General features: G+C 46.6%; 1 protein-coding gene across 15 annotated transcripts in view; it reads right to left on the bottom strand.

Moving 5' to 3' along the window:
- The window catches only part of LOC146175438 (MAP/microtubule affinity-regulating kinase 3-like), a 143,721-nt gene that overhangs the window by 40,922 nt on the left and 83,249 nt on the right, over nucleotides 1–19,550 (bottom strand). For 10 of the 15 annotated variants that reach the window (XM_084581790.1, XM_084581804.1, XM_084581789.1 and 7 more), the window contains exons 3-6: nucleotides 10,253–10,351; nucleotides 9,609–9,641; nucleotides 5,824–6,048; nucleotides 2,433–3,020 (exon numbers count right to left, since the gene is read on the bottom strand). In XM_084581790.1, coding sequence (XP_084437916.1) covers nucleotides 2,433–3,020; nucleotides 5,824–6,048; nucleotides 9,609–9,641; nucleotides 10,253–10,351 — 945 coding nt within the window. Of the gene's footprint in view, nucleotides 1–2,432; nucleotides 3,021–5,823; nucleotides 6,049–9,608; nucleotides 9,642–10,252; nucleotides 10,352–11,760; nucleotides 11,842–18,507; nucleotides 19,102–19,550 lie in introns of those variants that run through there. The other 5 variants (XM_084581798.1, XM_084581797.1, XM_084581800.1 and 2 more) reach the window with 5 other exon arrangements.

The raw sequence follows: 19,550 nt of genomic DNA, 5'->3' as shown, positions 1-19,550 counted from the left end.
TGGGTTAATCGGTCACGGCGCTTACTCTCAACCACACTGTTTCGCAGTAGAAGAAAGATATGACTGCTTTTGGCGACCCCTTAGCCCTTTCTCTACCAATGACGAGTATAGTCGTCATGAGATTCTGTACCAATATTACCAATGACGACTATATCAGTCATGAACAAAAATTTCTCATTGAATCGATAACAATATTCGTCTTATTGCTTCTAGTTGCAATTTCTGACATCAGATGGCAATATCTGTCCATGTTGTGCCATCTGTCTCTCTCTGTTTGTTTTTTTTCCCACCCCTGCGACCCGTGCGTGAAACATGACTGCCTCTGTGCCACAAGAAAATGACGGGCGTAAAAGAAAATATTTTGAAGATTCCTTTTCAGATCACAGCTCTCTAGAGCTTTGTTCGGAAACAGAAAGTGACGTGTTCTCATCTGAGGACTCTGACGATGATTGATTCAGTGAAAAGCGAAAGTGAAAGTGATTCTGCGGACGGAACGGAGGACCTTGCGACTGCAAGCAATGGTGCCCTGTCGATGTTTCAAATCCACCTGCTGCCCCACCGTGTTTCCAGTTTACTCAAACGACTAGAATAACCGAAGCACTGCCTGACACTGACGATGTAGTGGCTTGGTTTGAGCTTTTTTTTGATGAGATGCTTTTCCGCAAGACATGTGCTATTCAGTGAAGCCAACTTAAGGCAGTCTTTCTCTTGCAATTTTTGAAGTAAAGAAACCCCTTGCAGTTGAAAGAATGGCATTGTTTTATTCAGAAATAGTTTAATGAACTGAATAAATAAATAAATAAAACTTCCGGTATATTTGCATACCTGCCAACCTGAAGATTTGCAAATTAATAAAACCCTGCACTTGCACTGCCACTGATTTCGGCATTTTGCTTAACTCAAAAGTTTGTTTACCTAGGAAATTTCCCCGTCTTTTCTGAATTAACGGGCCATTATTGCATTTAAAACATGCCTATCAGCTGCCTCTGTCATAGGCACATTTAAGATAAGTGTTCCTTCCTGCAAAGACTGCATGCAAGGAAAGTACACTCTGTCGCACTATTACACCAGCTATACAAAACTTCCGAAAACTGAGGCTCAGCATGTTCCTGCAAGAACTGAACGAAATTGATTACCTTGGACACATGCTCCCCATGTGCCAAGTTCAAAGCATTTATTTTTCACAATTATTTTGTAATGATTTTTTCGATGAAGCTACAAATATTCGTTGCTGCGAAGACGCTGAAAATATAACTTTCACATGGACATGGTTTTGCTCAGGCGAGTTTCTACAGAATGACTAAACTGCAAATGTCGAACAGTGATCCAGTCTTGTGCAAAGCAAAATTTTAGGGTTATTATGAGAACAGGGGCAGGATATAGAACTGTTTTGAAATAAATGGATTCTCTATGTATTCTTGCAAATATCAAAGTCATTTATCCCTAAAGTATAAAAAGACAAGCAAGGAGGGAAGCGAGATAAGTGCGCATGAAATATGGTGCCGTATTAGTCTGCCCCTCGGAAGCAATAGCGTTGCATGAAAGCCAGAAACATCACTCAGCCGAATAGAGGTCTTACCAAACTGATTAACATGGTGAGAAGGCACTCAAACATTAAGAGGGCATAAAAAGGCTCGTCAGTCTGCATTCTGCTGGGCAACAGCGTTCAGGCCAGCTCGTGCTTCTGTAGCTGTCAGATTCCAGTGAGAAACGAGAGCATACGATTTCTGGGCGGTCGCATAAGGTTGTATAAACATCAGCCACCTGTTCAATTTGCTTTGGCATGGCGCCTAACGACATATCGCTGTGTTTGAGGTGCTGCGTGGCAAAGCGCTGAAGAATGAAGCAATATGTCATTATCCAGCATGATATATTAGACAAATTTTTTTTTTATTGTAGCAGGGACGATAACCTGCTCTTATTTATTTTGTAAGAAGCAGATGGGTAAATAAAAGCATACCAGAATCGTGAAACAACTGCAGACATCAGGCCGTACGCGTAGCGTGCACATAAACACAAGGTGGCAACTCTGCTCAATCTCATATCCAATTGTGGCTGCTTACTGATGTCTCCAAAAGTTCCCAGGTGCAACAGGGCCTCAACGAAAACACGGTTTAAAAATTGTAAAGCAGGAGTAAGAAAGAGCAATGAAAAAAATTTATAGCCCCCACAAGACAGAAAATGAAAAGTTCAGAACAACTTTGATCCCTTTGTACCTGTTCAACATTACACAAGGGACCAGCAAAGAACAACAACACAGCATCCACGTCATCTTTCTTTGCTTGTCCCCCTTGTGTCATGTTGCACCGGAACATTGTTCTCGACAATCCCCAAATCAATTATGTGCGCTGTTGAACATCGCATTCGACGCAAAGCATAGTCAAGTGCTCAAAAAGAGAAGTTCAAACAAAGTGCGGGGAAAATCCCCTCACCTCTAGTGTGGCCCGCTTGGCAGGGTTGAGGACAAGGAATTTCTTGAGGAGGTTCTCGCAGTCAGTGGACATGTAGAACGGGATGCGGTACTTGCCGCGCAGCACTCGCTCACGCAGCTCCTTCAGGTTTGCCCCATCAAAGGGCAGCGAGCCGCTCACCAGGGTGTAGAGGATGACGCCCAGACTCCAAACATCCACCTCGGGCCCATCATACTTCTTGCCCTGGAAAAGCTCGGGGGCTGCGTATGGTGGGCTCCCACAAAACGTGTCCAGCTTCATTCCAGGCACAAACTCGTTGCTGAAGCCAAAGTCTGCAATCTTGATGTTCATCTCGCCGTCCAGGAGGAGGTTCTCGGCCTTGAGGTCGCGGTGGATGATGCGCTTCTGATGACAGTACTGGACAGCTGACACAATCTGCCGGAACTTGGCGCGTGCCTCTTTCTCCTTCATGCGTCCATGGGCCACCAGGTAGTCGAAGACTTCTCCTCCACTGGCATACTCCATGACCAGGTAGAGAGTCTTCTCAGTTTCAATCACCTGGTATAGCTTGACAATATTCGGGTGGTCCAGCATTTTCATTATGCGCACCTGAAAGACAGGCAAGGGCACAAGGTGAGAAAGAGAGTGAGTAAGCTGTTGCAAGAAAGCGTCCTGCACGGTGCCAAATTCAATTCCGTTCACTAAAGTTGGCTGGCCAAACTTTTACCGTATTTACTTGCATAATGCTTGCACTCCCCACAATAGCTGTCAAAAATTGGATTTTTTTTTTTCCTCGCATAATCAATGCACCACCAAAATTAGTCTCGAGTCATCTGCTAATAGTAGCAAGTACTATCTTTGGAGCGCTACTGAAACTAGCTGGCCTAGTTGTGTGCCCGCGCTACCAGGCGGAGATAGCATGCTCTTATATATCATCATCATCATCATAGGTTATGCTCACTGAGTAGTCGTGTAGTCTTCGTTCCCCCATGTGAGGTGTCTCAGTTTCTCGTCATTTTGTCTTCGTTCTGTCAGTGTTGTTTTGTTTCGCCTTATACAGTGTTCTTGGTGCCACATCGTGACAGGGAGGTACGCAAGCTATACAGCTGCTTTTAGGCTGAAAGCTATCGAGTACATGCTAGAGTATGGCAACTGTGCTACCAGCAGGCACTTTGGCTTCGGAGGGTTTTTGTGCGTTTTTACTTCTGTTACGATTTTTTGGCTCTACCGCGCGACAAGGCAGCAGCGACCCGCTACAAAGGGCATAGCCACCATCACAATCGGCATCAATGACCACCGTATTCACGAGCACACCTTCACTCGAACTTCTACTCCAAGTGGCCCTCGAGGCCTGTTTTTTTTTTTTTACAAAAGCAACCTCCACTCGAATCACTTCTCCAGCGGCGGAGAAAACAGGTTTTCCCGAGAATCTCGAGTTGGCACTGACGCTACCTTTGCCGCTTCTCAACCACCACTCCACTTGTGAATATGGCGGATGTCACATCATTCGCTCGCTATGCAGACTTCTACCAGTATATCAAACTTCCCGAAAGTGGATACGACGAGGCGCACTAAACCTTTTTCTAAAGCATCGGCCAAGAGTGACAGACCCAGGAGTGCTGGCACATTATCATTTCACGAGTGCGACCATGACTAGCCTCCTGCCGCTCCCGCTAAGCAAGGATAACCATGATCAGCCGCCTACACCAGTGCTGTAGCTGATCATCGCATTACACTTCTGTGGCGCAAGCACGTTTAAAGTCGTCACCGGATAAGCGAACAACTTTTCGGAGCCTACCGAGTGCAGAGTTGAGGCGTGCATTTGATGATTAACGGTGAGCTCGCCCGCGGCCTGACTCAAGAGGTAGTGACGGCGGCGCACTCCTTCCGTGGCTCGCTCTGCGCGGTGGTTTCCGCAGACGGCGGTGAACTTGTGAGGGAACAGCACTGTCGCATGCAGTAAGCTGGGGGGCACCAGAGGCGCAGTGGGGCTGTGTAGACATCTGTGCTGCACCCCATGCATCAATGGTTGCCCGTCGCCTGAGGGTATGTAGTAGGTCTTCGGACGCGCGGCGCTGTCGAGGGAGCGCATTGGTGTGCTCGTCCTACACAGGGATATTCGCGGCTGAAGAAAGGTATGGCTTTTCAAGCATGTTTTCAATTAAGGCTCCCAACTTGTTTGGAAACCGCAGGCACCATTTGCTTCTGGGCAGTCGAATTCAGTGCGCTGCGACGCAGCACGCATGTTTTCACCGCTCGCCCCTTAAAGGCCAAAGCCATGCTCATAGGGGTTAGTGGCTTTTACTTTGTTTTCCTCAATGTAGATGTCTGTCAAAGCCTGGCAATAAGAAAAAGGCAGAGCGGCAAAGGGCGAGCATAGATCTCACCTCAAACAAATAAGCCGAAGTGTCCACACAATTTCTTGAAGCTTGCATCATGTTCTACATAAACTCTACGTCATCAGCAGCCACTGTTGCCAGATGCAAAAACACTTTCAGCCATATTTCACAACCATCTTTTTCCTCCAGCCTGCAAAACAAGTTCCACTATGCTGTTAACATCGAGGTTGCTTGCTAAAGTTGTTTAGAAGACTCAAAAACTGAGCGTGTTACACACTTCAGCACGCAGTTTTCGTGACAACAGTTCGCCTTAATCTCGTCCCCATACACTTGTTGCGCTGCTTCAAGTGGAGGAGGTATTCTCGAGGAGACCTTGTCGGAGGAAACGCCAAGAGGCGGTCATGAATCTGAACCGGCGCTGCAGTGGTGGAACGGCTGTTTTCTTCACTCCACAGAGTGGAGGTGGAGCATAGAGTAAAGCTGCGTTTGTGAATATGGCCGTGAGTTGTGTATGTTGCTGGAGACAGCGATTGCAGTGTCGACACAGACTCGGATGAAGAGTAGAACTGTGTGGTCGACTATGAACATTATACCACGAAATGCTGGAGTGATGGTGAGGCTGCGTGCATTAAAGTGCTTTAGCAATTCATGCTTTGGCAGACCCTATACTTTTATAATAAAATTCTGCTTGAAAGTAATGTCTTGGTTATATTTACAATAGCTGGCTAAGAATACAGATTTTCGCCTATTTATATTTGTTTTTAGCACTCCAAAACATTTACTAGAAAATCTTCCCCTCATAATTATCGCACCCCCTAACTTCGCATCAAAGTTCCGTGAAAAAAAGTGCGAGCATTATGGGAGTAAATACGGTAATTCATGCAACAATTCCAAGAATTCAAACAAAGAGCCAAAATCCAAAAGACTGCGCTCCTAATGCCGAAGGTAACCCTCACATGATCTCCATGATCTCATGATCTCCAGAAAATAATAAAATAAGCACCCTATTTTTATGCCAAGCTTATTTCCATCAAAAAGAAAAACCACTAAACTTGAGAGAGGGAACAGCCTACCTCTCGGAAGAGCTTCTGCAGGCTTGAAGGGTTCAGTTGTGTCTTGTCGATGATCTTGATGGCAACCTCCTTGCCTGTAGGCACATGCTTGGCCAGCTTCACCTTAGCAAAGTTTCCCTTGCCAATGGTTTTGAGCAGTCGGTAGCGGCCAATGTGTGGCTCCTCAGAGGTGCGGCTGCGCGGCGCCGACGTCGTGCGTGGCGCCAGCACCGACACCTCCTCTCCCTGTGCACAGCAAAGGGAAAGCACATTACTCGAGGCAAGGGCAGACGGGCTCACCTGATGAGATGTTAAAGCGAGAAGCTTTTAAAACGGCATGAGAGGACTACACGAGTGCCACTTCCCGAAAAGTAATGCTTCATCTAAAATAAATAAGTAAATAATAATAATAATAATAATATTAATAATAAATAAAGTGCTTGTGTGGTACAATGCAGGAAAAAGGCAGCTCATTTCTTGTCAGGAACTCCTCTAGAGTAATGTATGTTGCTGGACTAGTTGGTTCAGCACGCTAAAGAGAAAGGCGCTACATGGACTCCTCTAGAGTAATGTATGTTGCTGGACTAGTTGGTTCAGCACGCTAAAGAGAAAGGCGCTACATGGACACAAAGGCAAGCGAGGACAATGAATAGGCTCCATAAGCGCCTCTCGACTGGCTTGCACACTGTTCAATGTTGTGACAGAACAAAACTTGCAGCATCGGTCTATCAAACCTTCCAAAAGCCAAAGGATCCCGATGCATTCAGTGTTTGATGAGCTTGTAAATTTGCAAAAAACCATCACTAGCATGAAATGCGTGAACAAAAACTCTCACGGTAAACACACAATTCCAATATAATCTGACATTTAATCAATGCTACCATGAAGGTATCTCCTCAACCAGCCACTTAACTGTCCCTCAATCAAAGCTAACAGCAGTAATGACTACAAGTGACCTATGTGAGAGGCAACGGTCAAGCACAACAAGATCCACCAATTACAGTTTGCAGTTTGCAGCAATGGCTACCAAAAGGCTTTTTTTTTTTTGCTGTTTTTTGTTTACAGCAGCAAATTCTTAAAAATATTTTCATCTACTGATTTTAAGATATTCACATAGTCACGAACCACTACCAATTTCTAATCTGAGAGGTTCAGCCACATTGCAAGTCTGCATGTTACATCTGAAAGGCATAGTAGCCACGAGGATAGCAAACACCTTCCCATTGCAAAGACATGTCAGCGCAACAAAAAAGTAAGATGTGGTTGTGACATGCTTAACCCTTTCAACCGTTTCTGCCATACAGGTACTGCAGCCGAATTTCGTCCCGCGGCGTTTTTGCCGTACGGGTACTGCGCTAAACGCACAGCAGTTCCAAACATATGACACTGGGGGTGAATTTTTTTCGGAATATTCGACAGTCAAAAGGTTTTTTTAAGAAACATAAGCTAAAAATGGACACAGCAACAGTTTAGGGACAAAGGACTTCTGAACCGAATTAGATTGAATCCAAATAGCCAGGCTTAACTACCAAATCAAATTTAAATCGAATCCTGATAGCACTGAATTGATTGTCTGTACTAATATTCCCCCATTTTACGAATAAGCAATAATGCATAAAGCACCCTTAGTGGAACTGCAGTATGGTGTTAACTTGTGGAGTTGGTTATAGTTGTCAAAAGACTGATCACTAATCTCCATTAAGGCTGAAGCATAGATTCAGTATGTCAACTATGAGTGTCAAGTTAAATATGTAAACAAATGACCTCTAAATGATCACAAAGGAGTAAACCAGAGCTCAGGACAAGAAATGGGCACACATGAGCTATGGTCTTGGAGATTGGGCATACGACAATGTTGCTAAACTTGCCACGTCTTGTCTTAGAGGCCATGTGTGAGCATTAGGGCAGCTGCCAGACCATGTAGCAGCACTGAACCCTTCATCCCGCACATAATAAATAACCACTGCATAATGGTACACAGCATCAGTGTAGGCTGTTTATCGAACAGTTACTGAAGAAAAATACAGTGGCGGGTCTTAAGGCAAATTTGAGCTCACAATATACTTGATTCGCTACAATAAATATATGCACAATCCCAATTAGGCCTTACTTCATGACAGTACAATATGTACACAAGGAGCCCAGATCACATTCGCTAAAAGCTGACATTTTCAGGTCTGAGACTTCCCCTCAAAGTTACTGGCACGTTAAAAAGTAGAAGAGCATGCACAAAGCACTGCTCAAAACTAGATTCCATTTCAGACCTCAAATGTTATTAACTTTGTACAGAGAAATCTCGCTACCATGAACGTCACATTCACAAATGTTTGAAAGTAACAAATTTTTTAAGAATCCCCACCAGATTTCCTGTTTCCAATGTAAAACTATTTCAGAATTACGAATTTGAAAATAGTGTATATTTCAGAATAACGTATGTAATTTTATTTTTTCTTCTATAATCTAGGAGCATCAGCATTATGAATTCGGCTAAAATTAACAGCGCCGCAGCTCGCAACACTCGCGTGAGACAGAAACCACCGTTTCTTTGTGTATGGTTCGTGGGCTGTAGCTATCATAATCAGCATATATAGTGCCAACTCCTCGCACCACCTCAAAGCTGCGGTTTGTTACGCAGTAGCCAGCAGGCCTAGCCGCCAGCCCTTCTTCCTGTGTTGTGTGTCGTTTGTCGGTCGGTCGCTTGTGCCACTCGCGCCTGCGATACGGTTTTTGTTTTTCGCAGATTACCTTATTGCGAAGTCTCTGCGAGATCTGACGATTGCAGCCAGCGAAGTGCCAAGAATATAGGAACAAAGCTATCACTGCAAGAAATCGATGCAGGGAAAAAGCAAATCGACCTCTGCAAACAAATAGCATTGCCGCAACGACCGTGGCGACCATTTTGAAAGACCGAGACAAGATTTTCAAAACACTGAAGTTGAGATCATATCGAACTGCAATGTTTTTTTGCACATGGACAAAGTTCGTACTTTCATCGCTCAGTGCAATCAGGTGTTGTGCAAAGTGGAAGGTGTATGTGCTTTAGTGGTGTAATGTAGTGTGTGGTCGTGCTTGCTGCACGCGGCAGAATAATTGATTTCTTCAAATAAATCAGCTTTAATGCAGCATTCTTATTTTAGGTTTTGCTTGTCCACACAGGCACTCATGGCAAAGGTACGTTATTTTAATGCCTAGGTTTCACCACTGGATTATAATCGCAGATTTTTCATTACAACGATATTTTAAAATAACGAACAATTTTGTTCGGTCCCGCAGAATTCGTTATTAGTGATTAGACTGTATTATGGTTTTATTCACGGCCACATCAACTGTTGCATTTCTTCTCTGGGCAGCCCGTATAGTACTTATGTTTGGCCGCTGTTCATTGTTTAATATCCAAAAGCAAGCGTTGTGCATCATAATGTCGTCGTCTCGCCAGTCACCATCGCTACCTTTGTTCAAGGAACCCAGTGTGCTTCCACTTTTATCCATGTATCTCCGCTGCATTGCTGTTTTGTTCAACGTTTTTCCCAGAAATGTATTGTTAACAGTACAGATAGCTTGCCGGTTAAACCGCCCAACTGTCACAAATGCTGCAGCAAACGTACACAACTTCGCAACATCTGGCAACCCAAAGACAACAAAACAAGCACAGTTCAGTATAGGCCCTTGTCGCTCGCATGCCCTTTTTCTAGCTTTAGTGGGCACAAAGCAATACACGACCGACCACACTAAGCCATTAGCGTGCCACCCCCCAGAGCCAACACCACCACCACCACCACTGTTAAAGCTCCAAGGAGCACACTCACCGTAGGGAGTTTAGGAGACTTAAAAATGGGGCCCTGAAAACAACAGCAGTGGTTAGTTGGCATGCTGCGCCTCATGTGGTTAGTACAGACACTGTTACCCTGAACCGAGAAGCTGTTACGTACCAACACAACAGCCAGACACTAAACACGCACCAGACTATAAAATAAAGTTCGACGCGAAACTGACAATGCCCATAGTGCCAAAATCACTCCATCCAGACGCGATTGCGCCTCTAATGGGGAGAGAAATTAGAAGCTGAAGCCTGGCTGCATTAAAGGCAGCTAGATTAGACTACAAACTGTATATAGATTTCATTCTGCATTTGCAAGTAGGAGAGTAACATATTTGCCACTGCATGCTGTGTCAGTCCATTTACTTTCCTTTTCTGCCTCGCAATTTCAGTGGCACATTTGCTTGCTCTTGTAAATAACCAAAGAGCCAGTGCACTCCATCACAAGACCACTGTGCTAGGAAATGGGGCATAAAAAAGCCCCTCAAACTTGTTTACATTTAGTAATATACACATCAGCCACTTTTTCTTCTTGCAAAGCTACCATGCTTGATTCGTGGAAATTAAGGACAGCCAAGGCGAAAAACAAGCACAAAAGTAGCAGTGGCATATCAGTAGGCTGCAAAAGCTCACCTGGTCGGTCGTGACCGACTCATGGACTGTCTGCAGAGGTGTCCGCACGCTGGACATGGCGACAGTGAGGGGGCGTAGCTTTACTGTCCCTCTGTGAGCCTGCACATAAAGAAAGAAAGCAGCAGTGAGCCAGCGAAGTGCCAAGTACTGCAAGCAGCACAGAAAATGGTACAGTCCATCAAAATTTCCCCCCTTCTGTGACAAGCACTTCAAGTAACCAACGGACCTTTACTAGTTTTGATCATCAGCACAAGTGGAAAAAAACATTGCAAAATTTCGCAACTGACGATGAAATTGCAGCAGTAAAAGCGGGTCTACTAAACAGCACCAAAAGTGACACGAGGCGCTGGCTGATCACTGGCTTAAAATTCACTAATCAGTGGAAGATGGGGGCACAGAGATCCAGCATGACAAAGGTGTATATAACAGCACTGAGTCAGGCCACTAGGCGACGTACGATAGCAGCATGTTTGCAGAAGGGATGAGGAGAGGCGCCTTCAATGCGAAGTACATGGCACTGAGAGCCAGTGTTAACACTTCTTTCGAAAACTGTCTGTTCCAAGAATGTGCATAAGATGCTCAGCACTATGGAAGCTAAGCAGTAATGGCAAAATTACCATAGCATAGTCTTGTTCTCTAGTGTGGTGGTAAGACTAATAGCTAAAAAGAGAACAGCACAAAAACAGGACAAAGCGAGGAACAAACAACATTGATTTTCTCCGATTTGTCTTGTTTTTGCGCTGTTTCCTTTTAAGCAATATTAAACCAATTGGCCCACAGCAACACCCTCGTTTAAGACTAACAGGCTATGAGGCTATGAGGAGTCTCCCATTGCCTGAGTCGCTTTGGCATGTTAAAACCCATAAACCAAACCCTAAGACTAACAATTCCTGCTCCTGTAAACATATTCAAGGTACAGAGCGAAGCATTGTGAAAGCAACAGACTGACATTTTGAGAACTTTTAAAGGTCATCTGTTAAAAATAGAAAAAAAGCCCAATTATGGGCTGACGGGCTAGGCATGACAACGCTTTATAAATGCTGCCCAATGTCACAATTATCAACATAATTTGCAGCGATAACTTTCAGAAAGATCTATATGGCCACTGGCCAACGCCCTTTCAGGTCCATCGCCTGCCAGTGGGGCAATAATGCTGCAATTTACGCTGAAAGTGTTCTTAGAAATTGTTGATCTGCATGCCTTGCAGTTGTGCAATGAAGTGGGAATACCTGCACAGATAGCAGGTCTGATTTTGTTCGCCAAGCTACTTTCCCAAACCCTTCGAGGATGTAATTTGTTGAGAAATATGAATCACTAACTTGCGCAGCGAAGTATGTGAGAAAAATGGAGCTACAAATGCAAGCGAAGCAGTTCTAACGGCCAAAATGGACCATCCCATTTGAACAAATTCATCTGCACCACAGGCCATATTGCTAGCTACTGTACTATTTCAGTGGGACTACATAATAGATGCTGTTGACACCAAAAGGTATAGCTATGGGCTGTACCTGTGTAACCGGAAGGAATCAGTGCAGGTAGAAGGTTTCAATCAGTTGGCACTTCATTCATTCCGAGCCTGCCACATGTTCCTGTAACATCGTCATTGAATGCTATATGTAAGGCAATAGGCATGCAATATGGCCAACTATTTTAAACATACGCTGTTACTCGCGCGCTGACTGCAACGATTGATCTTTGATGTAAACCAGCATTTTTAATGCTTTATGCGGAACAAAAACAGCTGAAACCTCCGCAGTGGCAGAGACTAACACATGCCGTGCACATTGTGCACAGTGCTCACCAACCGGTTCCCTGCAATTCCTCTGGTGGTTGCTGCCTCCATAGACAACACAGCAGTGCCCCGATGGCTTTTTAAACTGGCAGAAAGGTGATACGGAACACTCACAAAGGTTATAATTCCCACTTGCTTATCATGCAAGGGGCAAAGGCACTTAGTTGAAATTTATCCAGCCTGGGCAAAACTGGCACCTGATGCCTGGGCTTAAGAGTATGCTCCAGCCTATTTTGCTGCAAGAGTACTGTATTCCGGTCTATATAATCGCAGCACAAAACTAGCATGCTGTGTTGAAACAGCCAGCGCCTTCTCCTTGGAAAACTATTCACTGCATAACAAAACAAGTCACCTTTCCAGATAGTTTCCTTACGAGAACAGCACTCATCTGATCCTGTCACAGGGCACACAAAACCAATTCTCAGACTCAGTGCTAAGATGTTCAAGGAAACTCATTCATTTCGAAACTGGGCCGAGAACAAAGCCCTAGGGCAATCCTGGATGCACCATCTTTACTATCAACAAGGTGAATGGAACTTGGAACCACTCCCTGCCTGCCAGTTTTACTACATGGGACCACGAAGCAAGCCCAGAGCAGCCGATGCCCACCGCTCGCCTCTTGGCAGCATACACTTGTGTGTGCGTTAGCTAAGGAACATTAGGCAGAAATTCAAACAACACAAAGTGAAGCACAGGCACGAGATAGCCCCAAGTGTCAAGAGGCTTCCCGGGAGCTTTCGAGTGAAATGCAAGGCAGTTCAAAGAACGCAAGGCCTGACGACGCATTCATCTCCGGGTGCTTGCCAGACTCGCGGGAGCCACGTTTATTTATAGAATGTCGCGCCAGGCACGGAAGGGCCCCCATAGCCAGTGGAATGACAGTGGCGGCTGCGAGCGGTGGCCCAGTCACCTTGGTGCTCAATGGCCCGATTCACACAAAGCAATGCTCTTTTTAATGCCCAACAAGTGAACCTACTGCTTTTTGCCTTTTTTACACCTCACAGAAAACGCCAGGTGAAAAGGTGTTAATAGAGATGCTGCTCTTTCTGAGCAAAACAGATGCCCGGTTGCACATTGCGCCGAGCTGGAATCATTTCTGATGAAGGAACAAATGTGCACAAGGAGACTGGGAGAATGACAGGCAAAAAGCAGTCAGTACACTGTGCATGATGGCTGAGGTGGGAAGCCTAAAACAAAACTCAGACAAATGCAGAAACCTTGCGCACTTTTTTTTATTATGTCCAGCTCCAATGATAGCAGGCTAACTTCACTTTGCTCCTCCTTATTCTGCCTCAAGCTTCATTCTCAAATGTGCTCAGCCTTTCTAGGTACGGCAAAGCCCTGCTCCTACTAGTTATGTCCAGACTTTAGCCCGTCATTAGAAAAAAAAAAGTCAAATATTGATAAGCTACTGCTAAATGCGAGGCCACAAACAGCCTGTGCAATCGAAGTACAAGAAACTGGTCAATTTATAACTAGGCTAGCATTCAACATTAGCAGCAACTTCTATACAATTCTTGTCTCTCTAATATTGCCTATAAATCAAAAGGCTTCTTCAAACAAAAAGAATATGCATTGAATATGCATGTTAAATTGCTGTTGTCGAAAGTAACAGGTAAAGCTAATGACAGAGTGAAGCAATGTTGTAAGCAGCACAACATACCCACTCTACTAAAAATACTGAAGTTGTAAATAAGCTGGAGCTGATAAAACTGCCCCACAGATACCGAATAGGGCTGAGGTAGCCCAATCTCCGTGAAACGGGAACAAAAGCCTGTCACCTTCCCTTTGCTGCCTAGTCTTCACTGTACAGCCACAAAATATTGTCCACTAGTTAGACATACTTGTGGTGTCCCTTGGCACCTGTCACGCTACTCTCTCTGCTGCAGCTTCTTTTCCAACACTAGTGCAGCTGGCACCACCTATGGGATCCTTCTGCACCAAAACATGCCTAGCAAATTTGCTGTAACGTTGTTTTTCATCCACTTCCTAATGCCTGAAGTTCACAACATGTCTTTGAAATACACCTTAAATAATGAAAGCAATAACACACGTTTTAAGAGAAAACAAACAACTGCAATGGGGACTTTCTTCCACTTCGTAAGGGAGGGTATTAGTTTAGCCTGTAGCTTTCGCTCCTTGCCAGAAAAGGTTATCATGAAGTATAATGCACATATCTGTGCTCCTTTCCCACAACTTGTAACAGAAATATAGGGATAAATGATACTACCAGAGGGGCAGGTTTACTGAAAGTCGCTAAAACCTGCGTGGGGAGCCAATGCTGCTTCCTTGTTTTGTTCTGTGCCAATAGTGAAAACAAAAATGTATCATGTTAGCAGTCTGGTATCAATAGAAGGCCAAAGGGCAGTGGTCTATGGTATTGTTGATGAAATTGCATAACTGATCCAGCCTCCAAAATGTGTTGTCACCACAGCTTTTATAAATGCAACATCAAACCACTTAATCCTGTTCAAGACAGTGATCAACTTGAAGTGTTTACCTAGAGGCCAGTAGGCACACACACTGAAAATCGAATATTGAAACTCCCCCTCAGAGCTCCTTTCATCAGACACTATCCATTCGTGCCAAGGAGCCCCACAAACACAATACATGCACGCCAACAATCAGAGAAAAGATAGCAGACCAGAAAGCTGATGGTCGCAAGCTACGAAGCAGCAGCAGAGAAAGAGGTCTCCGCATCAAAACGGGTCAGCTACGAGAAGAGCACGTGCGATAAACTCTTAGATACAAGTACTTCGCTGCCCCTTGTCCCTTGCAAGGAGCACTCACCACCAGTCGTTTTGATACTTCTGGGCAGGAGGCTAGATAAGATGGCATGCTCAATAAGAGTGCCTCTATGCAAAACACTTATTTCCACCTGCATTAATAACTTCACAGAAATTCTTGGATGGCAGAACACAAGAGCAAGAATGTGAAATTTGGGGGGCCTGGGGCATTCGAAGTGATTGTTAAAGAAACAAATGCATCAGCACTCTTTCTTCTGCTTTGCCAAGGAATGTCTGTATGCTGCATGTATGATGGACATGCATGCTTGCCACTGATTATGCAAACATGCATAGTTTGCACCTCATCTTTTTATGCTCCCTCTCAGCAAGTAAATGAAACAATACATCCGCAATGACTGCCCTGTCTGCTTGTCTCATACATGTCTTTTACTGCGAACATTTTTATGTCAGCTCAACTCTGCTTCACAAAGACAAAGAAAATATGCGATGTGAGTGCAATTCAGCTTAGGTGGTTCTGTGTGTGTGTGCTCAAGGCTTCAACAAAGAGAAAACGCCACAAAACCATATGTATGATTTCCTAATTTGCAAGTCCTCTGACCCATGAGCTGTTTTAATCTAACGTCAATTCAGCAGCACACAAAGCCTGCGGGACTATTGGATACTGCCATCATAATGTTACTTTCAACAATCATAGCTTGCCTGCATATGCCTTATGTGGCATAGAGCAAGTAAGCCTGCGCACTAACATTGTTGCAAACTCACATTACAACAATTCACCCTCCACTGCCGAAGTACCAAAATGCTCATGAACACAACAGATGAACTTCTAGTAATGCAATGACCGTCACTCACATTAACTTTTGTGGGTGAACATGTATAGGATACAACCCACTATCGCTGCCAATTCTACGCGAACAAATTACCACACACAACTGCTTACACCCTCAAATGAAAGCACCTTCCTTACTACATTTCTTCCTGTTCCATTTCTACTAGACTAAATGGTCGGTAACTGTGTGCCTACACCCAGCCACCACCTTCAGGGAGATGACAGTCACCCATGGGGCCCCAATGAAATAGGGGTTCCACCCAAGGGTACTTTACACGACCGTTAATCAGCCTTCTAATGAAGCTTCTTCAAAACACCAGAGTAATCAACTTCTTGCTTTTGTTGAAGGTTTATATATAACCGGTCCTGCAATAATTTTGTGGCACCCCTGTCACACCTCACTTAACAAATAAACAACCAACCAGCTATAATGCCTCATGTACTGCTAATCATGCTGCAACACAGACCTAACATACCACTGAATGCAGCTTTGCATTTTTGAAAATAAAAAAAAAAAAAACTGCACACCTGTCAAGGAATTTCGCATCACAAGAATGGAGTAAATACTTCCCAAATGACAAATAAGGAGCAGCTCTTAGCCTAGACATGAGCTACTTCCCTGAAAAACTGGAGAACAGAGAATATGAAGGTTGCAGCCTGAGGACTTGCTAGTGCAATTCATGCAAATCTTTGTCAGCCTATTCCGAAAATCAAAAGCTAGCCATACAACGGCCACACAGCCTCCATTCCTTACACATCCCGCCGGGGTGGTGCAGTGGTTACGGCGCTCGACTACTGTGCCCAAGGACGCGGGATCGAATCCCGGCCTCAGCGGCCGCTTTTCGATGAAGGCGAAAAGCAAGGCGCCCGTGTGCTGTGCGATGTCAGTGCACGTTAAAGAAGCCCAGGTGGTCGAAATTTCCGGAGTCCTCCACTACGGCGTCTCATAGCCTGAGTCGCTTTGGGACGTTAAACCCCACAAACTAATCCATTCCTTACACAGCAGTGAGGGTCACATCCAATGGTTGAAGCGTAAGTTCTTGATATGCTTTACCCCCCCCCCCCCCCCTCGCTTTTTTTTTTTTTGCTTGCACGGTGTCAAGAGCGTAAAGCAATGCACTCCAACACGACCGGGACGGCCTGGTCGATACCGATGCCCAACACAAGCCTAGTAGTCGTTCGATTACCAGCGACGAATGCACTTCCGCGGCGGCACCGCGCCCATGCCGGTGTACAGGGAGAATCCGCGCACAGACAGATAAGTCGCTAGAAAGCTCACGGAAGTCCCGATACTGTTCGCAGCACAGTGTTTGCGACGGGCACAGCGCAAGACGACCTTGGCGGGCAGCTCTGCTGGCGAGACCAGTTCATCGCGGCAGACATCCGGACGCGCTCGCGTTACCGCGAAGGCCGCGCGGCAGCGGTACAACTCTCTCGAAGCAGCAAAGGCACGAATGAGAAACAGCGAAGACCCCGTCCTACGCAGACGCACTGGCAGTGCACGATAGGCAAGGCGCACTTTTCGCGACGCGTTACATCACTGATGCAACAAGGGTGCGGCGATGCGCGCTCGTTCCCGACCCTAGCAGTTTTTTTATTTTTCTGTTAAAGGCGTCATTTCTGCGAGAAAAGAAAAACGCCGCCGGAAAGCCCTGTGCAATAAGTTTAGGCTCAAAAATGAAAATATCTTTAAACAAAAGCTGCTACTTCTACACGGCCGGATCCATCAACATGAGCTCCTCGCAGCCACCGGGGTCGCGTCCCCTTGGACCGTCTGAACTATCGAACACGGGCGATCACGGGGTATGATGCCGCTGCAGAATCACAATTTTCGACTGACACACGCACAGAGTTGCAAGGAAAGACAACTTTGTCTCGAGGGCTAAGCCTACCTGCTCACCCGTGGCGACCACCACTCGCTACAGTAACCCGCTCTTTCACCGCGCAGCCAGCTGTGCGAGCTCGGCTTCGTGACGAGCGCCCGACCCGGCGGCGCGACGTTCGTTGCCTGCGGCTCAGGGAGACAAAGCAGCTGAACATGTCACATACACAATGAAGCGAGCACACATGCAGCACTGTTGACGTTTGCATTACTGTATGTCGCTATGCGAACCGCTATACTGTGCGCGCAAAAACGGAGGAATACGGGCACACACACACACAGGTGCCCAAACCTGCGAGCCGCTCATGCCTCGCGAACGTCAAAGTGCGACAGGCCTCTTCTACTGCTTTCTCCATGTTAGGCGCGTGCCTAGTGCGATGCGCGGGCAAGTTCGGTTTCTGTCAGGACTCGCTGCCGCCCAATCAACCGAGAAAGCTCAGGAATTTGCCGACACAGGTGCCGGCAAGCAACGATCGCACAAAGAGAAGCGGTGCGCACACACCCGGAGCTAGGCGCCGGGGAAGCTGCCTCGCAGAGCAAGACAACGAGACTGTGCCTTTCCCGAACTTCGAACCTTAAAAGTGGAGCACGCAAAGCAACAGGACGACATTTCCCACCGTATTTAGGCGAAAATTCTAGGCCTGTCCGTCAATGCGAGCCCTAACGAAGCCAGTGGGCTTCCCCGGCGTAAAATGGCGAGGCAAAATTCGGGCGCTACTAAAGTGAAATAGAGCGAGCTTCGCCGCCGAATCCCATGAACTCAGTTCGGGAACGGTGCAGAGGCAGCGGAAGCAACACCTTCCGCAGGAACTGCAGCTCGAAAGGCTTCAAAGAAGCGATCGCGAGTCAGACAGAACGGACGCCGGAACCCAGCCCCTCCACCTTGACAAGCAGTTTCATTTTACTTTTTTTTCCTCTTCCTCACCTACGATATCACGGCAATGGTCGCAGCCAGCAATCACAACCAGCCCCGAAAAGCAAAACGAGGCCCGGACGGCGACCTACCTAGGCAGCGCGGCCGACTCGTCGAATCTTCACGGTCGCCCTCCAGGTCGTTGCAAACCGGTGCGATCCAGCGGAGGCTCGCGAACGAGCATTATCCACCAAGGCGTGTGCCTCTTCGGCGGCCTCGGGGTCGTCATCCAGGTTTGAAACAAAGTCTGGCGGCTCCCGGAGCGGCGGGCCCGACACCGGAACGGCTCACATGCACACACCGACGGCGAATCCCGTGCGAACAGCGACCACGGAGCCGGCGCGGTCAGACGGAGGCAACTTTTCCGGTCCGGGGCAACACGCTAGGCCTAGAGCCGCCGCCGCTGCTGCTGCCGCCTCGCAACCCATTACGGGGCTATCCACGAGGGGAAATTCGGAGGACGCTGCCGGCTAGCACAGTTTCTCGCATTGGCGATCGAGCCTAAAACGGAGCGCGCTGCTCGGAAAAAATAAAAACAGAAGCCTTCACACGGGCGCCGGATCCGAAGAAACAGAAAAAAAAACGGAGGGGTCCGAGCTCCCGCACAACGATCACATTGATGCTGCCATGTCGCACAATATGGCGGCCATCCAACCGACCACGCGAAAAAAAAAAAAAGAAAGAAAAGAAGCCGCATAAAGAAAAAAAAAAAGGAGAAGGGCGAGAACGGGAGCTGGCTCGCTGCTGCGCGCCGTGCGCAGATTGGCAGGCCCGGATTGTCGGCTGCGCGCTGCGTTGATTGGTCACTTGCCGTGACTCAGCGATCTCACGTGACTCAAACACGCCGCCGCCGGGAGCCATCGCAGGGCTAGCAGGGCAACAAAAGGCGGCCCAATGAAAATATCAGCAGTGCGGCAGCTACAAAGGACACGCACTCGCAGTGAAGTGAGGTGCTGCTCGCCGCGAGAGAAGTTTTGCGTGCGCTCGGCTTGTGCTGCGCTGTTCGTCTTGCACACTGGCTGCAACAGGTGACCGGGAACTGCGCGGCGAAAGGCTTGGGGAACGACGCCGCCTGTCTCTCCCACCAACGATTGCTGCCGGCTGCTCCCTTCTTTTTCCCAGCTTTTAGCTTCGA

Source organism: Amblyomma maculatum, chromosome 10 (assembly GCF_055883805.1).
Source record: "Amblyomma maculatum isolate TAMU_Amacu chromosome 10, ASM5588380v1, whole genome shotgun sequence".
In the NCBI taxonomy this organism is placed as follows: Eukaryota; Metazoa; Arthropoda; class Arachnida; order Ixodida; family Ixodidae; genus Amblyomma; species Amblyomma maculatum.
Note: the sequence above shows the minus strand (reverse complement) of the source record. Positions and strands in the feature narration are given on the sequence as shown.